The sequence below is a fragment of the Drosophila rhopaloa genome, unplaced genomic scaffold, assembly GCF_018152115.1.
Source record: "Drosophila rhopaloa isolate 14029-0021.01 unplaced genomic scaffold, ASM1815211v1 contig_3, whole genome shotgun sequence".
Taxonomy (NCBI): Eukaryota; Metazoa; Arthropoda; class Insecta; order Diptera; family Drosophilidae; genus Drosophila; species Drosophila rhopaloa.
The window spans coordinates 13,519,234-13,535,538 of NW_025335123.1; the positions used below are offsets into that span (position 1 = coordinate 13,519,234).

Below are 16,305 nucleotides of genomic sequence, written 5' to 3' on the forward strand. Positions count from 1 at the left end.
ACTTACTAAATTTAAACATAATAATGCACATACGGTTTAAATCTAATCGTTCAGTTTTTTATGCAACGTTGATTGGACCAATTTTAACCGGCTGTCGAGATAATGTATTTCCATTAAGCGGTCCGATAAGGGGCTCTTACCTTCGAGGGGGCATTGTCCAATGACCCATGGGCATCGGGATCGATCAGTCTAAATGCAATGTCATTCAACTATGTTGCTAGCCTGTTTCAATTAGCCGATAAGTTTTATTGAATGGTTTCCATTGATGTTGATTGTTTTAGATTGGAAGTTCCGTTATTATTCATTGCATGTGACTGATTTACCGCCGCAAAATATGCTATTGATTGAATAAAAAAATTAAGAGAAGTTTAACTTTATAGCTTTATATGGGTTTTGGTGTTTTTTTTTACATTACCAAAAGAAAACATCATCACACATTCCCCCCAAAAATGACACCACGGCTTGTTTAAGCTATTGTGAAAATATTTGTATATTTTTGTTAAAATTTTTCCGGTATTAAGAATTATTATTATTATAAAGTATGCATACATGATTTTGGATTTGCCTCTTTTGCTAAATTATCATTAAACTTTTTATGACATTTGTTGCTTTTTTTTATGTTAATTAATAATATTTTTATTTTGTTCAAGATTTTCCATTAGACGCTTCCGTTATAACATTGTTTTGGATTACATTAAAAATTGTCAAGTTTAATAGTTTTGTTTTCGATTTGGATTTTGGTTGGTAAGGTTTAAGAAATGTAAAATATTTCCTGCTCTACAATAATTGATATCAATAATAAAGATTAATAATTGCCAGTCTGGATGGCAGGATATATAGCCCAAGAAATTATTTGTTTACGCTATCTCTTTCTTTTTACTGTGATTCTCTGTCTTTTTCACATTCCCGGGGTTGAAACATTTTGTTAGTTATTTAACGTGAAATATTAGCTTTTACCTTGAAACAATACTAGAAAATATTTTCAAGTTTAGAGAAACCCCTAGATTTTCATATTAAAATATTGATAAATTAAACTAAGGGAACATTTCTTGAACTGTTATTGCGGTCTATACTTTTTGTATCATTTCAGATATCGAAATCCAAGGTGCTTTATATCCTGCCAATAGTCCACTTTGGTTATAAAAACATTTGTTATGAGGATCATTGGGTTTCCTGCTAATGGCAAAGCGCTTAAGCTTAGGAAAAAATTTTTCGGTTGTTTCACAACACTGCTATCTATAACTAAAGTCGATAAAAACAAATGAAATATGTTTTCTAAATATTATCTTTAGATATTATTCGTGTGATTTCTTCTTTATTAGTTGTTAATTAAAGCCAATTTGCATTTGTTAGTTGAGTCTATGATAAAATTTGTTAAGCGCGCTTCGAATCTGTCCTTCTCATTATATTTCTCGATCTTGTTTAATTAAAATTTGTCATTTGTCTTATCAGATACTTGGATTGATGTATGTATATATTTTTTGTTGTGTATATATATATATATTTATATATATCTGTTATGGATCATAATTGGTCAGATGTTGTGGCATATTGAATTGTACATTCAGTTAATTAGTTATTTTCCTCTTATTCCCTTTCTCTCTGAGCTTCATTTCGCTTTCCTCGATTTTTCTACTTGATCTGAATAGTTGTGCCATATTATGGCTTATATACTTTAGTAATCATTTATTATTTACAGTTGCGTTAATGCATTTTAAAGCAAACATAATTTCACAGCCGTACTCCACTTTCTCGGATATTCCCGCATTTTATCTTTATTGTTATTTGTATTTTGCTTTAATGTGCTGTCAAGTGAAAAAAATTTGACCAACTTCCCTTGGGTTATTACCCAAAATATTGATTTTCATCGAGATTCTATTTAAATTTAATGTTTGGTTTGGTTTGCTGGTCCTGCTATATTTATAGATTTATTTGCTACAATCATAGTTTACTATATATATAGAAAGAGACGGAGATGGCTTCAGAGTCTTTAGCCTAAAGTTGGAAACGAGATCTATTCTTCTTGAAGGGGTTTTTCCTACATATCTACTAAACTTTTCCACTCTTCACTGATTATGCAATCGATTTATCCAAATGGGAAAAGTAAAACCTATCGAGCGAGTGAACATAAGGGTTAGTTTTCATTAGTTATTATTATTAGATCGTTAACAGGTTTACCTTAGGCAAATTTCTTACACAAAACATAGGGTTTTTTAATTGCTTAACTACTCGTGTATGCTAGGCCTTTTTTGCTCTCGATTACATTACCTAATTAATATATAGAATTTGATTCAATATGAGTGTGATGTGCGAAGTGACGAGTGTGTGTGTTTTTATTCTTTTAGCCTACGATAAAATTAGCACCAATGCAAGAGATTATTATTCATTCGTGTCCGTGTGTGTTTTAATATTTTGGAAAAAATGTTGCCAAGATATGTGTAATTTACTACCGTTTTCTAAGATCGAGATTTTCTATCGAACTGCCCTTACCGTACATATATATTTAACTTCTCTGGTGGTAAGAAAGAAAATAGAGCTGGCAAGTTACTGATGATAAATTATATTTAATAGTTTGTTTATAATGACACTACCAATCGTTTTTATTTTTATTCCTGATAGAGACATATTTCATGAAGTGCGAGTTGAACTTATCGTTGCTTAAATATCAACCCCAAATGCAGTATAAAAAAATCATTAAAAAAACCAAGACTATTGGTAGTTGAACTGAAAAACCTAACGATATTTTGTCAGCTCACAAAAAATAAGTAACATTTACTAAAAGCAGGATCTGATGTGGTGTGCTTGTGTTGTGTCTTGGTGACTCATGGTAAACATTTCAATTGGATTAAAAAAACCTATCTTCCTAGACGAAGTTGCCTTCATTCAGTTAGCTAAACACTAATCAACAATTTTTGATCCGATACAAAGAGCTAGACACTCTTATGTACAATATATGCTTACATAGATTTCGATATCTGTGTATATATATATTTTATATATATCATTTATCTATATTTATTATAGTCTTAGGAGCTAAAGACTGTCTTATACGTTCGCTTGATGAGTTTGTTCTGGTTTCTTGGTGTTGCTTACTCATGTATACTTAGGTAGATGTAAATGTATATGCTATATCTGCTGGCTCTACCGATTCGATTCCGATCACATTGAAAGTATTCGAAAATGTTCTGCAATTGAGGGTACTTTCTTTGTCTTAACGTTTTTTTTTACTGTTCCATATCCTTTGAAATTGTTATTGTACCTATTATAAGTCTGGGGATATAAGTGAAAACCTACGCATCGATGGCACGATGCCTTTTGCCTTTTTCGCTAAATTAATGCTCAGACATAATGCTACAAATATCTGGCCTGGATTTCGCTTATTACACTGTAATAATTTTTAAGAGAAAGTCCTACGCTTGAGGAGCAACAAAAAATGAGGAGGTTCTGATTTCGCTTCGCTTAGCATCGCCATAAATTCATCTCCATCTCTTGCTATTTGACGTCAAGTTATAAGTTCAGGAAACTGTTGCCCAAGAATCCCAGCATTATGGTGGACATGGCTATCGGGGCGAGTTGCACATTCGAGGCTGTACTGTTCCCGGCCAATATCTCTGCCCTCTTTCGCATTCGTTCCTGTCGAGAGAAGAAACAATTTACCGTTGTAGATATTTGGATATCCCAGGGATCACTCACCTGGTACAGTTTGTCCTCGCCGGGCGGATCCAAACATTCGAACTCACAACAACGCTCGCCAACCCGGAAGTTTTTGCAAAACTAAACAGGAGAGTAAATTGGTTTTAATAAAGAAGGATATGTAGGGGAATAATATGATATCCCCAAAGATATAATTTAACACCGTTGAATATATAATTTAATAGTTAATAGCTTTTATTTAGTTTTAAGTCCTGGTCACAATCACTGCTGGCTATCAACTGATCTTGTTCTCCGCTCAGAACTCGCTCCAACCCCCAACTCTCTGATAGAGTTTGAGAGCGATGAGAGCACAAGAGAGAGAGAGAGAGCCCAGCGAGAGCAAGCTCCACAACAACAACAACTATGGAATACAGTAGCTTATACGTATTAATAGGTAGCAATCCTGCTACAGATATAATTCTAAAGACTGGACAATTTTTTTCAGAAAGTTTTTTTTAAATTTAATTTTAAAAGATTTGCATAAAATACGAAAAATTTTATATTTTGTTCCTATTTAAAAATCTTTCACAACCTTTATTAAAATCGAATGATTATATTTATAGCTGCCATCGAAACAATCAAAAAATTAAAAAAAAGAACCGAAAAATTGTAAGCTAAAAATGAGCAATATAGTCGCTTTATAAAATATTTAATTTGTTTAATAACTTCAATTGTATTTAAACTTGGGATTGTTTAAGTTTTCTTCTTTTCTTGTTAAAATATTAAATGTATATATTGATTTGACTAGCGCTTTTTTTCTTTTCTGAGCTTTGTTCTCGTGATCATTATGATAACTTCACTATTTTTATTTAGTAATTGAACAAAGGGACTCACGTAGGGCGGATCACAGTAGATGGCCTTGCACCAGAGTGGTTCGGAGTGGTAGCAGACGCAGAGGCTACAAACTCCGGGTCCGGGCACATACAGCATTCCGTGGTTCACCTTGTTGCCCTGGAAGTCAACGCAGTCCTCCTCGAGTGCAGCTGAAAAATCAGAGGCACTTGGTTATTTAATAGCGGTCTCATTTAAATAATCTAATCGTTTTGATTGGGAGAGATTATATAAGCACATATGTATGTATGTTAGGGCGCCTGGTAGTTGCCAATGCTCCACTTTAATCCGGACAATCCGGCTCTTGATCCCCCGGATCAGCGACTATCAATTTAAGTGAACCGGGGTTATATGCCGAGTCGCTCAAATCGAAAGGCAGATAATACGCGTTTTGCGCCGTTTGCTATTCGACGGGGTTCGATTTTATTCCCTATTTTCATTGTCAGTTGATCAGGCGATTGGAATACTAATTGATTTGATATTTTTTTTATGAATGAAGAAATGTGTCTAAACTAACACTAGTATTCAATTAAAATGTATATGGGAAAGGGGCTCATTGCTGGATCAAAATGGCAAAAAGTTATTTGAAAATGTTGCTGTATAATTCTGATTTATAAATGGGACGGCTTTTAGAAAAGCCTAAAAATGATTAAAAATATAAAGTATTTTTTGTTATTGCTTGTAGCCTATATTTGATTTATTTGAAATTATTTAATAGTAACATATGTCTGAGAAAAGGAAAATAAATAGAGTAAAACTCCCCAATTGGTAACTAAAATCATCAATTTATAAAGTTTATCTAACAGTTACTACAGTATCAAATCACCATTTCATTTAATTTCAAATACCCTTTAAATCGCGAAACGCAACAAGCTTAAAAGGTTTCTAAAACTGTCCTTTTTTTTTTATTTCGAAAATAAATTTCCGATGGTAGAATTTAATTTTGAAGCGGTTGCAATAATGGGACAGTGCCACTGACAGTTGGAAATGTGTGGGGACACACGACTGGCAGATCCGTGAAGGATGGGTCAACGGGGCTCCCCGGGGGATGGGCATTATGTTAGCTTTCCGCCGAAGACTCAAAAGCTCGGCAACATTCCTGCAAGCATCGTCGAAATGTTGCAAGTGACGTAGGCATTTGTTGCAGGTTCGAAGGTCCGAGTTCGAGCACAAGACTACGAAACGCGAATGCGGTCTTTAATGGGTCGCGTTCTACACCCAAAAAAAAATTAATGTATCCCAATATTATATATTATATATATATTAATTATCAATAAATTAAGCCCAAAAAAAAAGGCTAGAAAATCGCTTGAGTTTGCTAGAAACTAACAAAATTGATTGAAAATGATTCAATCAGTTGTGTATTTTTTTAAATTATAATGTTAAATAATAAATGATGATAAATTTTGTTTAAAAAGTTAATTAGTTAGTTGGGATACCTCACATAAAATTTTTTAACAGTAGAAAACATTTCCTCTCCACTTTTTTTTAAAATTCTTGCAGTGTATTGTTTGGAAAACGGTAGACAAATTTTCTTTCGCTGTTTTGCTGGTTTTCCTTTTCACTTTTGGGAGTTGCAGCATTGGGAAATGGGGAGAGGCGCCATTTTGGGCGGAAGCTGCAGTTGTTTGTTCACTTTATTTGTTTGCCCTTTTCGCATTTTGGCCCTTCTTCTGCTTCTTGCCACGATTTTCCGCCATTGCAGCAGTCATCATTCGCAGGTGCACGTGCTTTTCGTCCTTTATACATCTCGTGCCCGGTTTTCTCCTCTTTCTTAACCATCTTTCTCATTTCCCAAATTTTCTTCATTTTCCCCCATCTTTTCACACCGCTGCAGTCCTCATTTTAAGATCGCTGAATAATTAAAAGCAAACGTTCAACTTTCGTGCGCCAGCTGTCGCCCAAACATTTTAGCTGTGTCCTGGGTCAAAGTTTAGCAGGCCACCCCCTCACCCAACCACCCACCGCCCCACTTTCACCCACCGTCTGTTTAACCTTCGCCCTTCTTAGTGGATACCCCACACTGAGGCAAAAGTTTGGAAATCATCAATTAAAGCTATATTAAATATAAGTTGTTTAACGAAATAAATGTAATTTGAAGATTTATTGGTTTTTAAAAGCTTTTCAAATGGGGAATGCCAATTTTAACTACGACATTATTATATTTAACTAACGATATTAAAGATCATTTACATAGGAGAATCATGTATTGCTAAATAATATTTAATTTCTATAAATTATAATTTGTTAAAATTATTTGCCATATATAAATATAATAAATTATAATTTATAGTTTTAGAAAAGTACCCATACTATATTATATTAAAATTGAAATGTTTGAATTTCTTTACTAAATAAGAAACTATTTTTAAATATGTTAGTTACTAATGTTTGTAATTTTTTCAATGTCCCTATATACTTGGTTTTTTGACTTTATTTTATTTTTTTAAGTGTTTTGGTCGTCTTTTGTGCTGGAAATGCATTTCATTGCAGTATTATTTTACAATTGTGTTTATTACTTTTTAATGCCTGGCGTTTTCATTTCCACCTGACCCGAGTGTTGAGAATCCGGTCGACGGACATGGGGTTTTTGGTGGGATTTTCAGGGGGTTTTGGGTGCGTCCAGGGCCGCGACTCACTTAAAAATAGCTTTTGTTGTGACATTTTACAAGGTGCCCCTCCAGCTCTTCACAAACATCCTGCTCGAGTGGTGTTTTTTTCTTTTTTTTCTTTTTTTTCCTTTTGGACAGGGGAATTCATCTGAAATGCGCTTAAATTGGTCGTGTCCTTTGTTCTATTTTCAGGGAAAATCAATTCTCGCCGCTTTAAATGCAGTCTCAATTTCCACACTAATTGTGCTGCCTGGAACTTCATGACAATTTGCAATTAGGAACCTAGCAGTGCAATTAGTATTCGACGACTATTTAAAATAATTAGGGTTCGAAAAGGAGGCGAACCAAATTGAGGAAGATGAAAGTGTGTGCACTCAATTCGCAATTCAGTTTCAATTGCCCTGCAATTGAGTTTAATTTATATGGTTTAGCACGATTGACTTGGCCCTCGACTGTAAATATATATGCAAATATATAAATACAAACACAAATGCAGTTTTATATGTCAATACCATTTTGTTTTCATTTCGTTTAGTTTCGATAATAATTTATGTCATTTCATTTGAGTTGCCATGACATTTAATGTGCGTAATCTCCTTTTGATTCAGTTTATTTTCTATTTTAATTCAATAGGAAAAAAAAACAATTTTATTTTGTACTTAAATATAATATTGTAATTACTGTATTTATTACTATGATATTTAGCTGATGTTTTAGTTTCAAGTTCATTATAATAAGCTAGACTTTTTGCTATTTAGTTTTCTCTGAAGCTTAAGTGTTTTCTTTTCCATTTCAGTAGAATTATCCAATTATACATTATCAAATGCCTTCAAATTGGTACAAAAAGCCATTTTATGTTTATGTCAACTCAAAACAAAATGCAAATGTTTTCATTTGCAGTTGTCAAATGAATCTTAATCCATTTTCAGCGGAAATATGGGAAGTTAACTTTCAATGTCAAACGCCACACGCCACTTTCCCGAACTTGACAAGAAGAATGCTAAAAAGATTTTCCGCTTTTCCTACTTGTGGCCAATTCAAAATGCTGGCTGGCCAACAACAGTGAGCCTCTTTCCAGGAAAAAATTAAATGAAATGCACTGCCACAGTTGCAGCCTTGTGTCGAAGCAGTTCATAAATGCCTAAGCGGAGGAAAAACGGGGGAAAAGCGGGGAAGCCGAGGAAAGTCGGGGAAAGCCGGAAGGGAAGGGGGTGGCAAAGTGGCAGGGTCACGGTGGAATCGTTGAGTGAGTGCAGCCATCAAGTTTTCCACTTTTGCTGCCTGCTTTGCGGCTCTCTTTCGCCACTCTATGCACAGAAAAAATATGTATTGTAGTAGTAAAATATATATGTTTTGTGTTTAATATTTAATAATGAATGCTAAATAAAAGAAAATATACAATTCAATATAACTTATTTATTGTATTCCGCTTCACGATGTAAAATAAAACAGAACATATAGATTTAATCTAAACAAATGCGATAGTTGTTTTATTTTTCGCTTGAAGATAGATTCAATCGAGAAAGATTTAATAAAGTTAAAGTTAAAATGCAATTAGCGTCTTTACAAGGGAATTTCATACCAACTTTTCAACCTAAGTAATTCTCATTCCTTAATAAATAACACAAAATAAAAAAAAATTTTGATGTACTTGTTACCTATTTTATTATTTTGCTGTATAATTTGCTTATGTATTGATTGCCAATCAATGGTCGTCACTAATGAGACTTTTTCAATAGCGGGGAAATGGAAAAGCTCGTGAAAGGCGATTGACATTTTGTTTTGACTCTTGTCTCGACTGGCGAAATTCTAACGGAAGCGAAGATTATTAAACCATTTTGAATGCCATGGTACAGTGTAATTAGCCCGGTCACGTCGTTCCAACCATTTTCCCTTCCGTAATGTCACTTTTTGCTATTGCCTTTTGTTTTTTGCCAGTCAACGTGTCGTATGCGTAATGGGCCAAGAGGCAAACTAGAAGGCAGAGTTTAAAACTGCGGCACGTGTGCAGTTAGAATCGAGTTAAGATTAAAATTCAGGTTTCTATTGATTTATTTTTTAGCTCAGAAAGTAAAGGAAAATATTTACATTTTTCCATTTTAAACATTAAATATTCATTATTAATAGTAAAAAAATATTTAGAGTGTTAGCTATGATATATAATTGGTATATAATTGTCGGATACCTGTACTATTTATTTCATTTCAGTATTCTATCGCTTTTTGTAAGAAACACTCCTTGAGATTTAAGGAGCCAGTGATGAGGGCCATTGAATGACCATGACTAGGCAATTCAAGCCCAGATTAGCCCTTGAACGAATCGATATGGCATCCGATTGCATTGTTGACCATAATCACCCACTGGCGATGGCATCTCTGGCACACCCAACTCTTGTCACCACTCAACGGTCGATTGATTGCACCACCATCACCATCACCACCACCATCACGAAATGAATATGGAAACGAGCACCACCCGGCCGATGTAATTAGCTGAAACGCAACGCTCCACCATCGATCGGGGCACTTTATATAAGCTAATGCCCAGTGGCAGTGATGGGAGATATACCAGTTTTTTTCATTAGCTTTATTCTACGAAATTTCAGGATATTTTAGAAAATATATATATTTTTTTATTTTTGCAAAATCGCAATACCATCTATAGAGGGTTTTCTTGAAGTAAGGTAATGAATTTAATAAGAAAACTATTTACGGTTAAAAAATAGCAATATATCGTTTTGATAGAAAACAAATGAACCAATGAAATTAAATTTGATTAGCTTATTTCATGTTTAATTATTTTAAACAACAAGTTTTTAAAACATATATACATGCATTTCTAGTTTTTTAAAATTGAATATTTTTCATAAACCGAATTAAATTAAAAATAGGAACCTAATTTTGTATTAAGTTACTTTCCATCACTGGACTTAACCCACTAAGGCCAGCAAGCAATTAATAAGTCCCCAGCGCCACTAAGTATGCTATAGATTGCCATTGAGTGCCATAAGATTGATGGAGGATATCGTTCGATATCCATCTTATTCGGGTTGAATCATCAGCACTCAAGCGCCATTCACATGTTCCAGTTTCTTCTATTCTTCTACTTTTTGTTCTAACATTCAAATTTGTGTAACCAAAGTGGTAAGGAGGGTGGAAAAACAGGGCTAAAACAGCCGTGTACGTTGCATGTGCAAAGTCAAGGTTGTATCCAACTTACTAACAACTTAAACTGCTCAATAGAAATAACATACACGGCTGCGAAAAAAACCCCATCAACATGGTTAGAAAAATATTGGAGAAAAACAGCAGACAATAATTGGTTTTGGGGTATTTTTTTGTTTTACTTTCAAGATTTTAATGCAGTTGTTTGTGGAATTAAACCACAAGTTTTTAGAAGAATACTACTAAAAAAACGGATTTTTATGAAAAAAGTTATGGGCCTTAATGGTCTTAGGTCACTTTTTTTACAAAGCCATTTTTCGAAAAATCATACATTATAAAAAAAGAAAAGCAATAATTTCATAGAATTATTTTTAATTTGCATTCCAATTAAAATAGGCTTAAAGGAATATAGTTTATTGCTAGTGTACTTTTCTGAACAGAGTGAAAAATTAACAAAAGTGAAGAATTAATTAAATTAAATTGTAGTATGAAATTGAGTACTTTTTCTTTACTGCATTTTTACCCTTTCTGGCAATCTCAAGACTTTTCTCATTCTGCTGGTAATTGTTTATGGCTCGACTCCGACTGGCACATAAAAGGAAAACAGAATCATCAAATTTGATTGAGTACTGGCAAGGTAAGCCACAGTGGACATTCGATGTAAAGAAAACTAAATAAATGTACACAAAAGGAAACCACTGCTAATTGTATTATTTTGCCAACCAAAATACTATAGATTTCGTTCTAAAGGATTGTGCTTTGCAATTTTGGTTGCACAAACAAACAAATTAATTTATATTTTTTTATTTTTGGTATAGATATGCCTGTTTTGGTTTGCAGTTAACAAATGACCTTGCATCCGCACTTTGTGACAGATAAATAATTTATTTTAAGGCTCTTAGGATTTCCTTGAGAGATTTAAATATAGACTTTGCCTGCACTTAACAAATGTCTTTGTTTGCTACATTATTGATTTCAAATATCTAGGGATCCCTTTAGGAATATTCACTGTAATAGGCAGATTTATTGCCGACTCACCGGCGCCTTAGAAAGTGGAGTGTCGGTTTGGTGTTTGCAACCTTCGATATATGCAAATTTCGCAAAAAAAGAAAACCAGAAAATATCAAACCAAAGGCAGGCTGACATTGTTATGGGAAAATTTCTGGCAGTTTTTTTTTTCCTTTAGGTACCACAAAATTAATTCTTTGTGAAACATTTCGGAATGCAAATGTTATTCTGGATAATCGCATCATTAAAACTGTTCAACTAGAAGGTGTAAATTAATACGACTATAAGGGTTTATGAGTTATAATTTATTTTGTTATTAAATAAAAGATTACTTGTAATACATTTTTTTACGAGCACTCGGTGTTAGATTGTATTTTAATAATATCAAATATTTCTATAAATGGCTTTGAGTTTTGGGGAAGTATACTTCGTTGTTTTAAGATTTAAACTCATCAATCAAATACAGAGATTTAAACTCATTTAAAATCAGCGATATACAGAGGAAGGTGCTGCGATCTTGTAAAGTAATACCAACTACTAACATTTGGTGAGGAGAAAAGGACTTCCTTTGAAATCCGCTTTATGCACTTGACTTTGGAGAGAGCTGATTACTTCACAGATAGATTTCAAGGAAAGGCATGAGGAATTAAATGGTAATTACCTGTAAAGGGGCTGAGGCAGCCCAGCAGGCAGAGGGCCAAAAGCAGCCGGGCGACGGGGTAAGTTGGCAGCCACATCGACGTCATCGATTGCAGCCACGCCCCCAGGCGTTGCAAGTACGATTGTTGCTGTTGCAAGTGCCGTTGCTGTTGCTGCTGCATGGTTGGTGTTGCTGTTGTGCAGCCTCGTTGACGTCGCCATGTCGTTTGGGGCCCATTGATTGTTATTGCATTTGTTGCAGTTGCTGCCGCTGCTCCTAATGTTGCTGCTGTCCTTGTTGTTGCTGTTGCTGCTGCTGTTTTGATTGGTGTTGCTGCTGGCACAGATGTTGTTGCAACTGCTCCTACTGCTATTATTTTTGGGCTTGGTGGGCGCCACGTCGCTGCTTTTGTCATTGTCAGGCGTTGATTTTGAACTTGGCGGCGGCGACGGCTGTGGGATCTACACTTGCAGCAAATGTTGCTGTTGCTGTTGCGGCTGCTTATGTGACTTCAAGTGTTGCTGTTGCTGCTGCAATTATTCTTCTTGTATTGCTGCTGCTTCTTCGAATGTCCTTGCACTGTTTGTAGGTATTGTGTGTGCGTGTGTGTTTAGAAAGGTGACAGATTATTGGAAACATAATCAATTTCATTTTGTTGCACAGTGGTAAGAGGAGATATCAATAATTGCAAAATTAGGAAACATAAGACAGAATAAAAAAAATGTTTCATTTATTTTTTACTTATTTATAAGATCTAGATCTAGAGTTTTGAAAACATTTATAAAAGTTTCTCACAGTGTGCTTTTTTACAATTTGCCATAATTAAATGCCGAATGACGATGTTCTATTTTTTAAAACTGACTTTTTAAAGGCTTAATTGGTCAAGAGATTTACTTAAACACCTGCAAATACATACTTCCCACATTTTGAAATATCTTTATAAACGAGTATACACAAATATTAAATCTGAATGAAAACTAAAACCCCTATACTATTCTTAAATCAATGAGTTCCGCAAATACTAAAGTTGGTTTTAATATACTTTTTAGGTAAAGAGTTTACTTAAGCAACAAAATATAACCCATGACGATTTGTCCTTCTAAAGTTAAGAGCTTCAGAGCTTTAAAGAGTTTTTTTTACAAATTGATCACAACGCTTAACATCAAAACAGCGTTTTTAAAATATTTTAGTTAACCCTTATTTATGATATGTTTGTGATAACTCGAAATTTTAAATGTTGTTGTGAATTTGTATTTTAAAATTGTATTTTTTCTTTTATGGGTGTTTTTAATTTCTTCTCAGAGCATTTTAATGGTCAAAAATATACCAGAAACACAATCGTGAACTTTCAAACTCTATTGGAAATTTATAAATTATCATTAAAGTCGACTTTATCCAAAAAATGCCATTGCTTTCGTGTTTACATTATATCAGCAAGGAGGTATTTAAGTTCTGCCCATTGTTCTGGCCAAAAAGTTTATCTGCATTGTGTCGACAGACAGTTTTTGGCAGCAATTTCACCTCTGCGCCTGTGTGTGTGTGTGCGTGTGTGTGTTTTGGGGGTGGTGGGCGTGGTGGGGGTGGCCATTTGTGGGGTTAGTTGGGTGGCGAATCAGCTGTTCGGCGGTTCCGTGTTTGGCAGCCGAATCGCTTGTTTACAAAGCTTATTGCTGTCTTTTCTTTTTTATTTTTTTGTTGTACCACGGATGAACGGATTTTGGCTCTTTGCGGTTGCCAAAAACAGAAAATTGTACACACCCACACACACAAACACAAACACAAGCAGATGGGATGTCTTTAATTCGAATCTAATAAATTATTTGCATGCCTTTGGGCCAAGACAACGACAAGTTCGAGTTTCACTTCACGCCATTTTATGGATTTTCCTTCTCACAAGCAAACACACTCACACTCACACACACACACACACACACACAGGGGCACACGCATACTCGCATTGATTTTCCCTTTTCTTTTCTTTTCCTTTTTTTTTTTTTGGCTATTTTTGCTATTTTCAAGGCTCTGCTACTTACATCTCACGTAAAATGTTTAACTTTGACACCAACAAAATTCCGCACGCAAGCACTAAAAATACTTGAAAAAAAAAGAGGAAATGTAAAAACAAAACACCACACAAAACACAAATTTCCCAGCCAAAGCAGCAGTAGCAGCAGCAACAACAACAACAACAACACGACTGCCCTTCAGTCCAGCGCCCCGTTTTTCCGCCTATTCATTTTCCTATTTTCCAAGTCCTTTTTAGAAGCGACTGTTTGCTGATTGCTTTTTGTCCACCATCGTTGTTGTCTTTGTTGATTTTGTTGATTTTTGCTGCAATTGCTGCTGCTGCTATTGCTGCTGCTGCTGATGATGCTGCTGCTGCTGCTGCATGTGTAAACTTGGAATCGTGCCGAACCTGCCTCTCAGCCTGCTTCACAATCCGGGCAAGATTCCGATTCCGATTCGGATTCCGGGTCTGAATCCGGGCAGAACCACCGACTGCAGCGTGGGAGAGTCAAGAGCCAACTGACGGCGTCGCTGAGGCTGCGCCCCATTAGATGTTGCTGGCGTCGGCCAGCAGCAACATCGCTGCTCCAACAGCAACATCGCAGCCCCGGCAGCAACATCGCAGTGCAACGCAACGTGTTGCAAGCTTTTGTTCGATTCATCTATGGATTTCTTAACTTTTTGAAAAAACATTCTTAGTATTTTTTCGAACCAACCAAAAGCTTTTCATTTCTAGGCCTGGTCTAGGTTTTTAAGCAAAAATAAGTTGCAAAGCTTTTTTGGGAAGCACCACCCCAAAAACTGAATGCAAGGACCAAACCTTTCAAAGACAACCACAAAACTTATACAAAATTTGTATTTTCCGAAACAAACTTAGTCCTCGAATTAGTACTGCTTGGATGAAAAAGCGCCATCTATGGGGAATATACCCCCATATGCTTTTCCTTGCTCACTAATTTCGAATTCAAAAATTAATTGGTTGATCATAATTTACAAGTGATTTTAACTTGTTTTGTCCGCAAACAGTTTCCGTACTTTCCCAGTAAAAACATCAAGGCTTTTTTTTTTAATAAGTAGTTTGGAAATGATTTTATTTCAATATATTTCATACTCATTCATTAGTTCATATTTTCTGTTTTATACTTTTACACAAAAATCCTTGTGTGTGAGTTTGTCCCAATGTTTGTGTTCGTCTCGTAAGTATTGTATTGGTATTGGTATTGGTGTGTCCTTGGAGAGTCCTTTCGTCTGTCTGTGTTGTATGTAGTTGTGTTTGTATGCCATTAATCTGAGTTGGACATAACTAAGTGTTAAATACAAGTTGAGTTATCTCATTTAAATATTTGTTTACCATTTAAATGCATTTTCGGAAAAGTTTCATTGAATTTCTCGTTTCTTAGCTGATTTGTTAGTTGTATACCCAGTATGTTTTTCATTTCTGTGAGGGCGACTCAGCGATATTTGATTCATTTATTTTGGTTAGGGTGTGCCAAGAGCTTTTTACATCTATATGTTTAGGCTTGTATAGGTGTATGTATGTATGTGTGTGTATATATAATAACTATTAATTACTTCACATAGAATTTGCTCAGTTTTGTTTCATCTTGCTCTTTGGTTTGTTTTCTCTATATATCTCTTGCATTACTGTGGATTCTTTTTTTTGGGGTCGTGAGGGGTATTATTTTTGGGTTCTGTGAGGGAGGACGTGCTTGAATTACCCTAATTTACACTCATTACTTGCTCTTCTGCTAGATTACTTTTCTGCCGAGCTGCTATTTCCTGATCCTTACTATTTGATCATCGTTACGAGTTCACCTACTTTCGGGAATATCCTTAAGATATTCGGGCTTGCTTGCACTCTGATTTCTGTTGTCACTTACAAATTATAACTATTTGTATGTATATATATATGATTCTATTTGTTATGTGTATATATATGTGTATATATATCGATTTCCTTCATTGACATAAAATTTGAAAATATACTATATAGCATGTTTTTGTGACCCTGCAAATGTAGTTTTAAAGAATCTCTGGGGATTTCACTATTTTGCAAGGGTATATCCAGCTTTCTTCATCTATTTTTTTTCGGTTTGCCTTCTTATTCAGAAAGACTTGCAACTTTGGAGAAGAAAATACAGTTCCAGTAGACTGAAGAGCAAGCGGCCAGGCTTTTAATGTATATATTCAATATATCTTTCCTTAGATTCGTATGGGTGTGGGCTTTTGAAAGAGCATCTACACTTCGGCCTGCCGAAGAATGCCGTTCAAGGATCTCTTTCTCTCTTTCTTTCTTACTTTCTGCTCGTTTAAAATTTTTGTTTCTCTCGCTTTTGTATATTAAAATTGT

General features: G+C 34.8%; 1 protein-coding gene across 2 annotated transcripts; it reads right to left on the reverse strand.

Annotated features, from left to right (window-relative positions):
• Nucleotides 1–465: 465 nt before the first annotated feature.
• LOC108049029 lies at nt 466–14,475 on the reverse strand. 2 transcript variants are annotated; one of them, XM_017130046.2, is made up of 6 exons: nt 14,365–14,475; nt 13,982–14,042; nt 11,970–12,527; nt 4,528–4,676; nt 3,694–3,774; nt 466–3,633 (listed from the first exon to the last, which is right to left on the reverse strand). In XM_017130046.2, the coding sequence occupies exons 3-6, from the start codon at nt 12,361–12,363 to the stop codon at nt 3,508–3,510; spliced, it is 750 nt and encodes a 249-aa protein (XP_016985535.1). In that variant the 5' UTR covers nt 12,364–12,527; nt 13,982–14,042; nt 14,365–14,475; the 3' UTR covers nt 466–3,507. The 2 variants fall into 2 exon arrangements, with proteins under 2 accessions (XP_016985535.1, XP_016985536.1); XM_017130047.2 differs by lacking the exon at nt 13,982–14,042 and having other exon boundaries at nt 14,365–14,449.
• Between the last annotated feature and the right edge of the window lie 1,830 nt (nt 14,476–16,305).

What these genes read in the sequence shown, in the direction of transcription:
- LOC108049029 (XM_017130046.2), bottom strand. Translation starts at nt 12,363, where the DNA reads ATGACAAAAGCAGCGACGTGGCGCCCACCAAGCCCAAAAATAATAGCA. An exon ending in CTGCCTCAGCCCCTTTACAG is followed by an intron (nt 4,677 to 11,969) that starts GTAATTACCATT and finishes CTGATTTTTCAG; the next exon opens with CTGCACTCGAGGAGGACTGC. An exon ending in TCTACTGTGATCCGCCCTAC is followed by an intron (nt 3,775 to 4,527) that starts GTGAGTCCCTTT and finishes TCTCCTGTTTAG; the next exon opens with TTTTGCAAAAACTTCCGGGT.